Source organism: Lepidochelys kempii, chromosome 26, assembly GCF_965140265.1.
Source record: "Lepidochelys kempii isolate rLepKem1 chromosome 26, rLepKem1.hap2, whole genome shotgun sequence".
Lineage (NCBI taxonomy): Eukaryota > Metazoa > Chordata > Testudines > Cheloniidae > Lepidochelys > Lepidochelys kempii.
This window is the reverse complement of record NC_133281.1, coordinates 5615867-5631752: the sequence shown is the minus strand read 5'-3', so window position 1 is coordinate 5631752 and position 15886 is coordinate 5615867. Positions and strand designations below refer to the sequence as shown.

The 15886-nt window shown below is 55.3% G+C and overlaps 2 protein-coding genes across 9 annotated transcripts in view; both read left to right on the top strand.

Moving 5' to 3' along the window:
* Positions 1-5674, top strand: part of HR (HR lysine demethylase and nuclear receptor corepressor) — a 48064-nt gene extending 42390 nt beyond the window's left edge. For all 5 annotated transcript variants that reach the window (XM_073324971.1, XM_073324975.1, XM_073324973.1 and 2 more), the window contains one exon: positions 424-5674. In XM_073324971.1, coding sequence (XP_073181072.1) covers positions 424-486 — 63 coding nt within the window. In that variant the 3' untranslated portion in view covers positions 487-5674. The remainder of the gene's footprint in view (positions 1-423) is intronic.
* A 782-nt stretch (positions 5675-6456) lies between these two features.
* NUDT18 (nudix hydrolase 18) overlaps positions 6457-15886 on the top strand; it is a 26624-nt gene continuing 17194 nt past the window's right edge. For all 4 annotated transcript variants that reach the window (XR_012156330.1, XR_012156328.1, XR_012156329.1 and 1 more), the window contains exons 1-4: positions 6457-6506; positions 8655-8815; positions 13991-14204; positions 14967-15579. Coding sequence is in view for 1 of the 4 variants with exons in the window: in XM_073325367.1 (XP_073181468.1) it covers positions 8657-8815; positions 13991-14204; positions 14967-15574 (981 nt within the window). In the remaining 3 variants the exon portion in view is untranslated. The remainder of the gene's footprint in view (positions 6507-8654; positions 8816-13990; positions 14205-14966; positions 15580-15886) is intronic.

Here is a 15886-nt window from a genome sequence, read left to right as displayed (position 1 = left end):
GCCCAGATTTCAATGTGGGTAACTACACTCTGCCTCCTTAAAATCCCCCTGCAGTTTCAAGTGAATACAGGATTGTACTTTGCTTCCTGCCCTAAACTGTTGTGCAGCGCTGATGTCCACCAGCGGTTGTGTTCTACCCTGGAGCTGGCTGCATTTTGGTTTGAGGCGAAGTGGCTTCTCTGTATAAAGGGCCTGATCTCGCCTTCCTTAGGCTGGCTCAGCTCTGGTGTTATTCCATTGTTTTCAGTGGAGTTCCTCCTGCTTTACATGGATGTGAGGGAGAAGAGAATCAGGTCCATTGATGCAAAGAGCCTTGGGGTCCTTTTAGCTGAGCTGCTCTATAGGGGTGCAAGGAGTTACACTGATGCCTTCATGACCTCGTAAGCCAGTGTCTGAACCCTGCTTCTTTCCCTTCCCTTGCAGATGGACAGTCTGGTTTATGGTGCTGTGAGGGACGCAGTGGGGACCCTGCAGGGCTACAATTAAGGCACTGGCAGGCATGCAGCGTGGAGACGGAGGACTGGCTTCAGACCGGGGCCTCTAGGAGTCCAGGAGGAAGAATTGAAACGAAGGGGGCAGCAGCACAGGATTCCTGGGGAGCCCCACATCCGCCTATCTGGATGGGGAGTGGCTCTTTGGCACTGACTGTGACAGGCCAGGGTTGTCAGGCTGAAGTGACCAGAGCGCAGGGCCTGTAACGAGGAAGATGGCTGCTGGACAAAATGCGGCCAAAGCATGCTCAGGCCCAGCCACTCCCCTGCTCCAGGAAGGGCAGAAGCTGTGACGCGGACAGGTAGGAGGGGATGAACCACCTGAGATACCATCCTCCCAAGTGATGCGACCCCCAGCATGTTCCATGCAGCTCCTGCCAGGAGCCAGCCAAGCGCCAGTGAGTCCCACGGGATTCAAGCTTCCAGCGACCCACGGGACTCCTTGGGTTTCTCTTGCAACCGTTCTGCACTGAGCACTTGTCCTATATGCTGCTGCCGGCTGTACCAGCTCCACCTACCCCGCAGAGCCCGTGCCGTGCCCACACGACGTCACACCCGGTGCTTACTCCCGTGGCGTCCTCCCGCCGCTCGCCCTGGCGACGTCACACTTGGTGCTTACTTCGGCGATGTCACGCCACGGTGCTCGCTCCCGGGGGCGGCGCGGTCTGCGAGAGGGACTTTGGCCAGGTCTCCGTCCCAGCAGATCCTCTCAGGGTGGAGGCGAGGGCCAATGGGCCTAGGGGTGGGTGAGCCATGGAAATAAACGGCTGAGACGAGTCTTCGAGGAGACACGGCCGACGTCGCATGCAGAATCGATGTCCATTTAATTGTCATGCACTCCCCTTCACTGGTGTCTCGGGGCTTGGGGTGGGGCTTGGGGGTAGGGGGAGCTAACCAAGGGCACTGGAGCCTCCCACCTCAAGACCCATCAGCTAACAATGCCATTGCACTGGTTTGAGACCCAGATCTCCACCCGGCCTTCCCCGCTTTCCCCACCTCCGTGTCCATCTCTCCTCTGTGGCCACTGCTGGCTCCCTGTGGACTGAGAATACGGATCATTGAGGGGCCCGACCCAGTGAGTCTCCCTGAACCCTACAGGAGTGTGTGGACAGGTTAGGGGGTGGCACTAGTGTGTGTGGGAGGGGGGCATTTCTTAGGCCTTTGTCTAGTGACAATATTGACCAGACCCCCACTCTCCCAGCCATGCCCCCTTGTTCTCTCTCCCCAGTCCCTGGGAGCAGGCTGGTATGACCTGTCTCCCTAACTGGGGAATGGAGTGGGAGGGCAGGTCCCACCACCCAGCTGGGGTGAGGAAGGCAGACAGTCTGCTGCTCCCCAAATCCCCTTTCCCTTGCCCTTGCTGCCCTCCTCCCCCTGGCAGCAGACACCATTTTAATCGGTGCATCAAACAGGTCCTCTGGTTTATTCCACTCTCCTGTCTGCCTGCATCTCTCCAGGCCACGCTCTCATTGCTCTGCAGGGTGGCTGAGTGAGCTAAGTGGGGCGAGGTCATGCAGTAATTGCAACAGCCCATCCTGCCTGGCTGGCGGTCCCTCCCAGCAGGAGTAACAAAGGCAGGAGAAAGGTGGCACATGCACTTGTGAGGTCACCTCCCAAGGGGAGCAAGCATCTGGGCTCTCCCTAGAGCCCTGCGGACCAATGCGGAGAGGCCTGGACCACACAGGAGGTTGTGGCTTGGGCGTAGGGTTGCCAATGGTCCCTTATTACAGGGGACATCCTATATTTTTTCATCTCTGTGCAACAAGATTGGGAGTTGCTGAGTGCTGCAAAGAGCAGCAAGAAATACCCCTGGCAAGTGTAGGTGAGTACTGCTGATTATTATTAATAATGATAATATCAGGAGGAGGGGTGAGGTGGGAGTGCTAAGAAAACAGTCCCTTATTTTTGAAATACCATGTTGGCAACCCTACTTGGGTGGGGGGGTCACGTCAGCTCTCTGCTCTTTCTGCACCAGAAAGGGTGGGAGGCTGCTTCTGCACTCTCAGGCTCTGCCTCGGTTTCTCCCTCTGCCATGGTCTCAGGCAGCACAAGGGCGGCCTCAGCTTGTGCAAAGGAGTGGAGCCTCTCTCCTCCCCCAGTGCCTGTGAATCGCCGGAGGGCCTGTTCCCATCTGTTCTCTGCTACACCAGTTGGCAGTGTGCGTGGGGAGGAGGCCAAGGGATTAAAAGTCTCTCTGGTTTAGCAGTTCCCTTTGTAATTAAACCTTAGGGCCCGGGCTGCTGCTTAACCCTTTCCAAAGTGTGTGGCAGGCCAGAGGCCACTCTGCCGGTGCAGGAGCGAGAAGGGAATGGCCAACTTAGAAACCCCCTCCCCAATACACAATGGCGGGGAAGCTGCATGTAACTCCCTGCTGGGGATTCCAGTGGCATAGCCATGCCTGGCCTGAGCAGGATGAGGGTGTTCTGGGGCACGGAGAGGTACTGTGCTCTCAGTGCAGGGCTGTGGTGCCGTTCATGTGAATGGGGGACCCTGCACAGGCAGCCAGGGGCCATTCTCATACGCAGCAGGTGAGTGACCCGTTTCCTTGCTAGCTCTGCTGCCCTCCCACCTGTTGGCATCGTGTGGGATGCCCACGGTGGCGCTGCATAGTGACATCACTGGAGATGCTGGTGGTGATGGGCATCGTGTTTTGTTGCAGCTTGTGATGAGGTCATAACAGAGTCTCATCCGAGTTGTGACACTGCACTGGCTGGCCGTATTTGGGGCATCATGGCCTCGGCTTGTTCTGCTGGCCTCACACCAGGAACTTATTCTGATGATGTCGTGGTGTGTAGTGTTTTCGCATTTGTGCTTCCTTTGATGATGTCATGCCAGGGTTCATTCTGTGTCCTTTGGCTCAGGGCTCGTTTTGATGTCGTCACACAGAAGGTTTGCCCTGATGATGTTACCACACTGGTCATGATCTCCCAAGGGATGTCCATTGGGATTATGGCATTTGGTGCTTGACATATCGGTAGCAATGCTCTAAAGAGTGCCAGTTCTCTCCCCAAAACCGCCAGGCCCTTTGAGGGTCCAGTTCCCATGGCAATGGGCCCATCTCATGGATGGGGCTCTCGGTGCGGCCATCCTGGGAAGGATGGTGTAATATGGATACAGCAATGGGCTTGGCAGTCAGGGCTCCTGGGTTCTATTCCCAACCGTGAGAGGGGAGTGGTGTCTAGTGGTTAGAGCTGGGGAGACTGCCTGGGAGTCAGGGATGAGGATCAGAGCAGGGGTAGGAGTCCAAAATCTGAGTCCTGTTCCCATCTCTCCCTGACCTGATTGTGTCAATAATGCTGAGTGGGGACTTGAGCGCCCTGATGTTCCTAAAGCACTTTGAGATCCTGGGGCAGGACGGGCTGGCAAGCGGAAGTGTCAGATTTCCATGTTTGTTGCTCCCGACGGGCCCAGTCGACAGCCCTGTACACAGCCCCCCTGGCTGCCCTGTCAATGTTCTTGTTTCCCTTCTGGCAATCCACAGCCCTAGCCTGGCTGGATGACTCACTGCCCTTTGGGAGCTCAGGGAGGAAGGGGGAATCCCGTCTCCCACTCCTGTTTCCTTTTTAGGACAGTTCCTCCAGGCCACTCGAGACCCGGGGCTCCTTCCAGTGCTAGAATCCTCCAGTCTCGTCAGCACCCTCTGGACAGCAACCGTGCAGCAGCCCGCCAGCTAAAATAAACTCCATCCTCCCAAGCCCCTGCTCCGCCCTGCAGATGTGGAAGAGCTGAGAGCTTAGCCTGCAAGGGTGGGGTCAGCCAGGGTCAGGGAGGATAAAGCAGCCAATCCTATCAGATTAAGAGCCGGCCATTTCAGGCTGCTGTGAATTAGACACTGTCAAGTGAGGCGCTTGGGTAAGTTTAGCCCAGATGCTCCTGTTGGCTGCTGGCCCGGTGAACGCTGCCATGCGTGGGCCAGTGCTGCTATGCTTGGCTGGGCCTTGCGCTCCCCCCTCTTTCCACAGGCATCTCCAGCCGCTTGCGACTCTGGATTGGGAGGCCAGGGCTTGATCCCGCCCGCTAGCTGGGATTTCCCTTTTTCCAGGAGACAAAGACCCTGTGAGTGAGGCAAGCAAAAAGCCTCAGAAACGCTGCCCCTGGCTCCAGGCATTGGAGCCGAAGGAAGGGTGGGGAGGGTTCAGAGACTGATGGTGGCAGAGGGAACTTCCACGACTAGGTGGATACTTCAAAACCAGCCCTGCATGGTAGCCCTTCCCATCCTGCAGCTAGTCAGTGAAATGAGTTTGGTGGGGCTGAGGCCAGTTCCCACTCATTCTTGTTTGTATGACCGAAATGCCCAGGAGCCCCCCTCATGGATCAGGACCCCACTGGGCTATGTGCTGCACAAACAGACCAAAAAGTCAGTCCCTGCCCCAGGGAGTTCATAGTCGAAGCAGGCCTTGTCCTCCCCTGCTGTCAGTCTCATCAGAACAAGCGCCAATCTGGGATTCAGACATGCCTCACGTGTCCCTTCTCGTCCCACGATCTCAAAGAGTTCACAGACAATGGGCTCAGCCACACAGCCCCTCGACAAGGTAGCTGAGTACTGCTGTCGTCTAGTTCTCACAGCAAGTCACTGACAGAGATGGGAATAGGACCCTGGTGTCCTAACTCGTAGACTCGTCTCCTTCTCTTCCCCTGCTCCCCGCCACTTGAGATGAGTACACTGCCTTGTGTGTGTGTGTGTGGGGTCCTAACACACTTTCCAAGGCCACTGTGCTTCTGGAAAACAGAGACAGTTGCTGTTCTATCCCCAGCACGGCCTGTATACCCCATCTCCCTCCGAATTGCTGTCCCTGGTGCACTCAGCACTGGCTGCATACCTCTCCCCTTCCCCAAGCTTTCTCTCCACGTCTTTCCTTCCCCCTCATCTCTCCTTCTCACTCACCTCAGTCTTCCTGCCTTGTATCCCTCCCTCCCCTGCTCCCCGTTTCCTGCCCAGAACAAAACCGTCCTCATTCTTAACTCCACCTTTTCTCTTTGGACCGGGATTCCCGCTCACAGGTGTCCCTGGGCTCTGGGTGTAAGGCAGTGGTGTGCCCCGGCCAAGTCAGACAGTGTGTGAATATATGGGGGTGAGGGCAGCCCTGCGCTGCGTGGCTGGTTGGATGCAGGGGAGGCAGAGTGCATTTCATCCAGAGTTCCTACAATCAGTGTTAAAAGGAGCCATCCTCAATAAACTATTGGCAAGACATGATTGGGTGTGTTGATTTATGGGGGGATAGAGTGGGGGGCTCGGGGGAAGCTGACCTGCTTGTTGGGGGCTAGGCAGTGCTGTTACCTGTCATTTAACGAGCACAGCTTATGTGGGAAAGGGTGCTGGTGCCCTTTCTGTACCTCTGAGCTCCCTGACTTCACCTGCTAACACCAAGGAAGCCCTGTCCTGGCTGTTGTCAGAGGGCAGGCATGAGGGTTTGGGGGATGCCGCGAGGCCCTGGTTCTCCCACTTTCCGGGGGCAGTGATGCCAATGCTGTCCCTGGCGTGACGGCTGCAGCCAGGAGGACGTGGGGGTGGGCCAGGGGGAGCCCATGGGTTTTCAGACCCCCTCCCACCCCCTCAGAACCCCAGCTGGGGAGCCCCAGGAGAAGGAGGGCAGGCATAGAAGGGCGCGGAAAAGCTCTCGGATTTGATGCTACCCCCTGTACCCTGGCTATCCCCGGCCCGTGGAGCTATGCCCCAGGAGCAGCTGGCACTGCCCTCTTACCCCTCCCCAGGGAGGGGGCCCCAGGGTCACTGGGGTGTCGGGGGTGACCCTGCGCCCCCAGGGCAGGGGGCCAGGGTGGCCACGTGTCCCTCTGGAGGCCGCCCCAGAAGACTGCGACCCTTTTGGGCACGCGGCCCCTTTAAGGAGCAGCTCCGCCTCTCGGCCGTGGGCAGCCTGAATGACAGCGATCCCGCCCAATGGAAGGTGAGCGTGGTGTCTCGGCCGGCCAATGGGAGCGGAAAGCTGCCAGCCTCTTCCGGGGTGGGGTGGGGCGGGGCGGGGGAAGGGAGCTGAAACGGCCAGGAAAAGACGAGTAAGTTTGGGGGGGTCTTGACCCCGCCCCCGGGGGCCCCTCCCTCTGCCCCCCAACCCCCAGAGACCCCTCCCTCTGCTCCCCAGCTCCAGCCCGCCCAGCCCCCGGGGGCCCCTCCCTCTGCCCCCCAACCCCCAGAGACCCCTTCCTCTGCCCCCCAGTTCCAGCCCGCCCAGCCCCCGGGGGCCCCTCCCTCTGCCCCCCAACCCCCAGAGACCCCTTCCTCTGCCCCCCAGCTCCAGCCCACCCAGCCCCCGGGGGCCCCTCCCTCCGGCCACCCCCCCAGTTCCAGCCTCCCCTCCCAGCCCCCGGGGGCCCCTCCCTCTGCCCCCCAACTCCAGCCTCCCCTCCCAGCCCCCGGGGGCCCCTCCCTCTGCCCCCCAACCCCCAGAGACCCCTTCCTCTGCCCCCCAGTTCCAGCCCGCCCAGCCCCCGGGGGCCCCTCCCTCTGCCCCCCAACTCCAGCCTCCCCTCCCAGCCCCCGGGGCCCCCTCCCTCTGCCCCCCAACCCCCAGAGACCCCTCCCTCTGCCCCCCAGCTCCAGCCTCCCCTCCCAGCCCCCGGGGCCCCCTCCCTCTGCCCCCCAACCCCCAGAGACCCCTCCCTCTGCCCCCCAGCTCCAGCCCGCCCAGCCCCCGGGGGCCCCTCCCTCCGGCCACCCCCCCCAGTTCCAGCCTCCCCTCCCAGCCCCCGGGGGCCCCTCCCTCTGCCCCCCAACTCCAGCCTCCCCTCCCAGCCCCCGGGGGCCCCTCCCTCTGCCCCCCAACTCCAGCCTCCCCTCCCAGCCCCCGGGGCCCCCTCCCTCTGCCCCCCAACCCCCAGAGACCCCTCCCTCTGCCCCCCAGCTCCAGCCCGCCCAGCCCCCGGGGGCCCCTCCCTCCGGCCACCCCCCCCAGTTCCAGCCTCCCCTCCCAGCCCCCGGGGGCCCCTCCCTCTGCCCCCCAACTCCAGCCTCCCCTCCCAGCCCCCGGGGGCCCCTCCCTCTGCCCCCCAACTCCAGCCTCCCCTCCCAGCCCCCGGGGCCCCCTCCCTCTGCCCCCCAACCCCCAGAGACCCCTCCCTCTGCCCCCCAGCTCCAGCCCGCCCAGCCCCCGGGGGCCCCTCCCTCCGGCCACCCCCCCCAGTTCCAGCCCCTGGGGGCCCCTCCCTCTGCCCCCCAACCCCCAGAGACCCCTCCCTCTGCCCTCCAGCCCCCGGGGGCCCCTCCCTCTGCCCCCCAGCTCCAGCCTCCCAGTCCCCTCCAGTTCACCCAGCCCCCGGGGGCCCCTCCCTCTGCCCCCCAACCCCCAGAGATCCCTCCCTCTGCCCCCCAGCTCCAGCCTCCCCAGCCCCCGGGGGTCCCTCCCTCTGCCCCCCAACTCCAGCCTCCCCTCCCAGCCCGCCCAGCCCCCGGGGGCCCCTCCCTCTGCCCCCCAGCTCCAGCCCCCGGGGGCCCCTCCCTCTGCCCCCCAACTCTAGCCTCCCCTCCCAGCCTGCCCAGCCCCCGGGGGCCCCTCCCTCTGCCCCCCCCCGCTCCAGCCCATCCAGCTCCTGGGGCCCCTCCCTCTGTCTCCCAGCCCCCCTCCATGCTCCCCAACCCCCAGGGACTCCTCCCTCGCCTCCCCCCCCACCAGCCCGCCCAGCCCCCGGGAGCCCCTCCCTCTGCCTCCCAGCCCTCCCCCCAAGTCCCCTCAGCTCCCAGGGGGCCCCTCCCTCTGCCCCCCAGGTCCCAGTTTCCCAGTTCTCAGCGTGTCCCCCCTCCCCTATGCCACACTCTGACCCCTCTCCCACTCTCAGGGGTGCCCCCTTTTTCTTGTGCACCCCAAAGAGAGGTGTCAGTGCAGAGGGTTGGGGATATTTTGGGAGCAAACCTCCCGTGGGCTGAAGCGTTTGCGTTTCAGCCTCACTGCCGCTTTCCACCAATAACCCGCCTTCCCTGGGACTGGGGAGGCACAGTTGAATATTTGGGTGTGGGGAGAGATCTGCCCTTCTGAAGCCCCCATGTCACTCCCCGCCCCCCACATCCCGCTCTCTGTGTCCCTCTGGTCCCCCAGCCCCGCTTTCTGGGCCTCTCGGGTCACCCTGCTCCCCTGGCACCACAGCCCTCTGGTGCCCTCCTGTCGCTGCGCCTTGTGCCACTGAGCTGTTGTGGGGTTTGCTGTGTTGCAGCCATGGCCTGTGGCGCTCTGGCGGAGGAGCTGGATGCCGTGCTGAGCGGGAGGGGTTGGGAGGTGCAGGAGAGGTACGACTCTGCCCCTGTGCCCGCTCACCCTGTCAGAGTGCGGAAGACCGCCTGCTACATCGTCTTGGCTGTCCTGCTTAACGACCAGGTGAGGGGTCCCTGGAGCACTGGCTGGGGGAATCAGAGTGACGGCTGGGGGGTTTCCTATGGTGCCCATCACCATGGCATCCAGTCACTGCAGGGTGAGCATCCACAGTCCAGAAAGCGCTGAGCACTCAACGCTATGCTCTGAACATCAGGCTCCTTCAAGCTTTCATAGTTTGGGTCCCCAGAATGACTGGCCACTCTTGAAAACTGTGACCTGTGTTTTAAAATTAATTAGCACTAGTATGACCCTCTTAACAGCTTTGTTTGAAAGCACTTTTACAAAGGGGGGCTAGTCCCTCCATGTTACCTTTAGGGAAACTGAGTCATGCACAGATGAGAGATGACTTGCCCAATATCACAGTGGGTCAGTAGCAGAAGGTGGAATGAGACCCAACTTCCTTATCTGTGTTACTAATAACACCGTTAAATCTCCTTTAACAACCAAGGCAGGTCTACACTAGAAACTTTTCCTGGCATAGCAACATCAGCTAGAGGTGTGTGGTGTGTTTGTTTGTTTTTTTTTTTTTGGTTTTTTTGCCAGGGTGGATTGATTTAAATCAGTCAGCAGGGAACCTCAGTTTAACAGATAAATTTTAATCTGGTTTTGCCTATGTATGTTTTAGTTACTTTCCTAACAAAGGTTGATTCTCATTGGTTGGTAGTGATGAAAACACTGATTTGCAATTAAATAAATCTTTAAGTAAACTTGTTTCTTTTTGCTAACCAGGAGAATACCATATTTAAACAGTTTTATCGCTTAACATACATTTTATTTAAATTCTTAATTTTTACATCTTTTATTTAGAAAGTGGTGAATGATGTGGCATTTCTTATACAGTAGAACCTCTGAGTTATGAACACCTTGGGAATGGAGGTTGTTCATAACTCTGAAATGTTTGTAACGCTGAACAAAACGTTATGATTGTTCTTTCAAAAGTTTATAACTGAACACTGACTTAATACAGCTTTGAAACTTTACGATGAAGATGAAAAATGCTGCTTTTAACCATCTTGATCTAAATGAAACAAGCACAGAGTTTCCTTACTTTGTCAAATCCTTTTTAAAAATTTTTCTTTTTAGTAATTTACTTTTAACATTATACTGTTCTGTATTTGCTTTTTTTTTTTCCTGTCTCGCTGCTGATTGCATACCTCAAATTCCAAATGAGGTATGTAGGTGACCTGTCAGTTCATAACTCTGAGGTTCTACTGTACTAGAAAGTGTTTCTCAACAACTGGTCCATGAACTGGTGCCAGTCCCCGAGATCTCCCTGACACAGTTTAGGGAGGCAGCAAGCCGGTCCCTGGCATCAAAAAGCTTGAAAAACACTTTCCTAGAGGATTTAATTTTGTTACTTGTGATTTGTGTCAACCTCTATTTGGATGGAAATTGGAATTCAAGTGAAAATGCACAAAAAACCATTTTAAAATTGTTTTTTGTTAGTTAAATAAATCTCCCTCAAATGAGTTGGGAATGGGAACAGGAAAAAAAGTTTATCAAAACAAGTTTTGTATTTCAAACCAACTGGTTTACGAAACAAAGGAAGTATCTGTTGTTAGTAAACTGAAGTGACTTTTTCTGGTCCATGTCCTTCAAAACTTTAGAACTTATCGCTCTCATCCTTATGCCTAGTGTTTATTTGTAGAGTTGCGGGGGGAGGAGACAAACATTCATACTTTTACCACTCCTGGTTGGTTTCTTAAGTTTGAACTGAACTAATTGAAATGAAATATTCTCTCTGTACCTGCTGTAGTCAATGATTTACTTAATAAAAGGCTAAGCTGTGAAAGGCTGTCAAAAGCTGGGTTAGCATGTCCGCAAACTCTGGTTGCAGGTGCTTCGTCAGTGACTTCCACTGTTTCAGTGGTTTGACTTTACTTTAAACCATGGCAGCAAACTTGTAATACCCAATACCGTTTTTAATTTAATGTAAATGATTTTAGTAGAGCAGAGTAAGAGTAGGCCTTTATCATAGGCTAACGTCATTTTATAATTAAAAAGAAAAAAGAAAAGGAGTACTTGTGGCACCTTAGAGACTAACCAATTTATTTGAGCATGAGCTTTCGTGAGCTACAGCTCACTTCATCGGATGCATACCGTGGAAACTGCAGCAGACTTTATATGTACACAGAGAATATGAAACAATACCTCCTCCCACCCCACTGTCCTGCTGGTAATAGCTTATCTAAAGTGATCATCAAGTGGGCCATTTCCAGCACAAATCCAGGTTTTCTCACCCTCCACCCCCCCCCCCCCCACAAATTCACTCTCCTGCTGGTGATAGCCCATCCAAAGTGACAACTCTTTACACAATGTGCATGATAATCAAGTTGGGCTATTTCCTGCACAAATCCAGGTTTTCTCACATCCCCCCCACCCCCATACACACACAAACTCACTCTCCTGCTGGTAATAGCTCATCCAAACTGACCACTCTCCAAGTTTAAATCCAAGTTAAACCAGAACATCTGGGGGGGGGGGGGTAGGAAAAAACAAGAGGAAACAGGCTACCTTGCATAATGACTTAGCCACTCCCAGTCTCTATTTAAGCCTAAAGTAATAGTATCCAATTTGCAGATGAATTCCAATTCAGCAGTTTCTCTCTGGAGTCTGGATTTGAAGTTTTTTTGTTTTAAGATAGCGACCTTCATGTCTGTGATTGCGTGGCCAGAGAGATTGAAGTGTTCTCCGACTGGTTTATGAATGTTATAATTCTTGACATCTGATTTGTGTCCATTTATTCTTTTATGTAGAGACTGTCCAGTTTGACCAATGTACATGGCAGAGGGGCATTGCTGGCACATGATGGCATATATCACATTGGTGGATGTGCAGGTGAACGAGCCTCTGATAGTGTGGCTGATGTTATTAGGCCCTGTGATGGTGTCCCCTGAATAGATATGTGGACACAGTTGGCAACGGGCTTTGTTGCAAGGATAAGTTCCTGGGTTAGTGGTTCTGTTGTGTGGTATGTGGTTGTTGGTGAGTATTTGCTTCAGGTTGCGGGGCTGTCTGTAGGCAAGGACTGGCCTGTCTCCCAAGATTTGTGAGAGTGCTGGGTCATCCTTTAGGATAGGTTGTAGATCCTTAATAATGCGTTGGAGGGGTTTTAGTTGGGGGCTGAAGGTGACGGCTAGTGGCGTTCTGTTATTTTCTTTGTTAGGCCTGTCCTGTAGTAGGTAACTTCTGGGAACTCTTCTGGCTCTATCAATCTGTTTCTTTACTTCAGCAGGTGGGTATTGTTGTTGTAAGAAAGCTTGACAGAGATCTTGTAGGTGTTTGTCTCTGTCTGAGGGGTTGGAGCAAATGCGGTTGTATCGCAGAGCTTGGCTGTAGACGATGGATCGTGTGGTGTGGTCAGGGTGAAAGCTGGAGGCATGTAGGTAGGAATAGCGGTCAGTAGGTTTCCGGTATAGGGTGGTGTTTATGTGACCATTGTTTATTAGCACTGTAGTGTCCAGAAAGTGGATCTCTTGTGTGGACTGGACCAGGCTGAGGTTGGTGGTGGGATGGAAATTGTTGAAATCATGGTGGAATTCCTCAAGGGCTTCTTTTCCATGGGTCCAGATGATGAAGATGTCATCAATATAGCGCAAGTAGAGTAGGGGCTTTAGGGGACGAGAGCTGAGGAAGTGTTGTTCTAAATCAGCCATAAAAATGTTGGCATACTGTGGGGCCATGCGGGTACCCATAGCAGTGCCGCTGATCTGAAGGTATACATTGTCCCCAAATGTGAAATAGTTATGGGTAAGGACAAAGTCACAAAGTTCAGCCACCAGGTTAGCCGTGACATTATCGGGGATAGTGTTCTTGACGGCTTGTAGTCCATCTTTGTGTGGAATGTTGGTGTAGAGGGCTTCTACATCCATAGTGGCCAGGATGGTGTTATCAGGAAGATCACTGATGGATTGTAGTTTCCTCAGGAAGTCAGTGGTGTCTCGAAGGTAGCTGGGAGTGCTGGTAGCATAGGGCCTGAGGAGGGAGTCTACATAGCCAGACAATCCTGCTGTCAGGGTGCCAATGCCTGAGATGATGGGGCGCCCAGGATTTCCAGGTTTATGGATCTTGGGTAGTAGATAGAATATCCCAGGTCGGGGTTCCAGGGGTGTGTCTGTGCGGATTTGATCTTGTGCTTTTTCAGGAAGTTTCTTGAGCAAATGCTGTAGTTGCTTTTGGTAACTCTCAGTGGGATCATAGGGTAATGGCTTGTAGAAAAAGAAAAATGTATTTAATTTAAAATCTCATTTAAATAAAACTTTGTTTTATTTTTCTAAATCAATTTTTATTCATCCTGGTTTTTTTGCAGCATGTCTCTGCTGACAAAAGGCCTTGTGTAAATGCAGTTATACTAGCAAAAAAGATACTTTTTGCCAGGAGAGCTTCTTTTGCTGACAGCAAAAGCATGAAGTATACCAGCAAAACCCCTTTTTGCCAGTATAATCTGCATCTCCGCTCGGGGGGTTTGCTGGCATAGCTCTACTGGCAACACCTAATGTCCTGTTTCTAAGGCCCTGACGTGCATTCCCATTGGTGCTGTGCAAACAACACATAATGATGTTGCACCTGGTTTGGACTTGGTTTCTAGCCATTCTGGTTGTCATGTGCGAATCTGAAGGGTTTGATGGCAGATGTTCTGTAGGGGAAAGTATCTGTGTGTGTTAAAAACTCTTTTCGTTGTCATTTAAAAAAAAACACAAACCCAACCTAAACATTCCTTTATCTTCCTTTTCCAAAGCCTAAGGGCTGGGCTGGGCAGTGTAGGGTAGACTGAGAGCAGAAGAAACTGGAAGGTGGGCTCTCTCTGGCTGTGGAGTACTCTCCCAAAGGAAGGGGTAGCAGTCATATTGCCTGGGCCATTTTAAACTTAGAAATACACAATAGTGAACGGTGTGGAGGAACTCGGTGGTTCCTAACTGATCTCACATTAGGGAGGACACCCCTTAGGTTCCCATGGAAACTGGTGGGACCCACACCTCCTGGGACACTGAAAACTGGACTGGAGAATTGGCCTGTAGGGAGGAGTCTTGCGGAGGCCCTACGTTTTGTTGTAGCTGGGAACAAGGTCCTGTGATTTTTGAGCCCCCCATGCAGCTGGGTGATCTGAACAGGGCTGGTCCCTGCCCATTGGGATGGCTCTATGTTGTGTGACCTGGGATTTTTTTCCCTCTCTCCTAGAACGAGGTGCTGATGATGCAGGAGGCCAAGCATGAGTGCTATGGGACGTGGTACCTGCCTGCCGGGAGGATGGAGCCCAACGAGACCATCCTGGAGGCCATGAAGAGGGAGGTGAAGGAGGAGACGGGGCTGGAGTGTGAGCCTCTCACCCTGCTGGCAGTGGAAGAGAGAGGCTCCATCTGGATTCGCTACGTCTTCCTCGCTCGGCCAACTGGTGCTTCCCCCTTACTCCTACCCCCACTCAGTGGGGGTTGGGGACTAAAATGTGTGGGGATTGCGAGGGACACTGCAGGCAGCAAGCTCCGCCCTGGGCATGGGGCAAGAGGCAGAGGAGCCTCCTGGAGCTAGCCAAAGGAGGAGTGTCGATGTGGGGCTGTGTCCAGCTTGCTGGCTCCAGTTCTGAGCAGAAAAAAAGGGAAGGCGTTCAGAGGAGATTCTCTTCCTACTGCACCCTCCCCCCTATGGCATCTTATGCTGGGCTTGCACCATAACTTCCCACTGAGCCCAAACTGCTTCTGGCGTAGGAGGGGTTAGAACTGGCTGGGGGGCTGTGTGTGGAGAGCCAGGACTGGAATAGCAGAGGGAGCTGCAGCTTATGTGGCTGCACTGACAGAACTGTAGTGGTAGCATGCATGGCAGGGTCCTTGCATCCACTCCATCCTTTCACGAGCACTCCCAGCCGTCTTAGCTGTGGAGCGGGAGGTGTCCATGTTTCCCAGCTCTGGCCATGGCGCTACGGCCTATTGTAGGGATGATGAAGGGAAAACCAAGGATGTGTTATACCCCCAAATCCTCATTCCTTCCCTGGAAAAGAGCCCCAGCTGCCTCCTTAACTGCTTGATTCCTCCCTCCCCCTCCTCTAGCGCCCAGTGATCTGCAGAAATGTAACATCCCTGCCAACCCCTTCCGTGCCCCAGGCACTGCTGCCCAGGCTGCTCTGAGTGCTACACAGACACACACTCTGTTTTCTGCCTAGGCGGGACCTTGAAGGCACCCCGTGATGCAGATGCTGAATCCCTCCAAGCCAGGTGGTGGGACAGAGAATCTCCTGCCCTTCCTCTGCGAGCTCGGGATATCCTGCCCCTTATGGACCTTGCTGTGCGATACCGAGACAGCCCATCCTACCCCATGACCTTGCCGGAGGAGATGCCCTGTGCCTTGATCTGCCAGAGGCTCCTGGCTACGTTCACCAATGATGCCGGTGACTTGTGGGTGCTGCTGAGTGCTGTAGGGGCCCCACACCTGCCGGTGTGTGCCCGCACCACCTCCCCCTGCAAAATCCAAAACAGCATCCAGGCAGCAGCCTGCAGCCTGCTGAAGGAATGCTGCCTGCTACCGCAAGTGACTGTCCGGGCCCACGGGGTTCTGGGGCTGCAGCACCTGGGCAAGAATGCAGGGAAATCTGACGGTGTTTGCTTCAACGTGCTGCTGACTGTTACGCAGGGTGACCAGAGCACCCAGGAGACGCCACCAGAGCTGCAGGGTGAGAGCTTCCAGTGGTGGAAGATCAAGGAGAGCAACTTGAGAAGCAGAATCCTCCAGAGGCTCAGCTCGTCAGCCGTTGTCCCAATTCACAGCTACTGACACAGGTAAGCAATGCTGGCTGAGCCCCGCTCTAAGGCTGGTCTGCTCCCCTCTTCACTGATGGGGGAACTGGGACTGGCTGGCCTAAGTCCACAAAGCAAATTGGTGGCAAAGCTGAGAATAGAACCCAGGAGTCCTGCTCCCAGTCCTAGGTTCATTTACTGGGACCTGCTGGGTGGCCTCTTTCACTGACGTACTAGGGTGATAGGTGTCAGTAGCGAACCCTGTAATAATTCCAGGTGAGCCCTTGCTAAAGCCTGTTGAGCTACACCATTACCGTGGATGGAGAGGGTGTCGCGGTGCTGGGTGAGC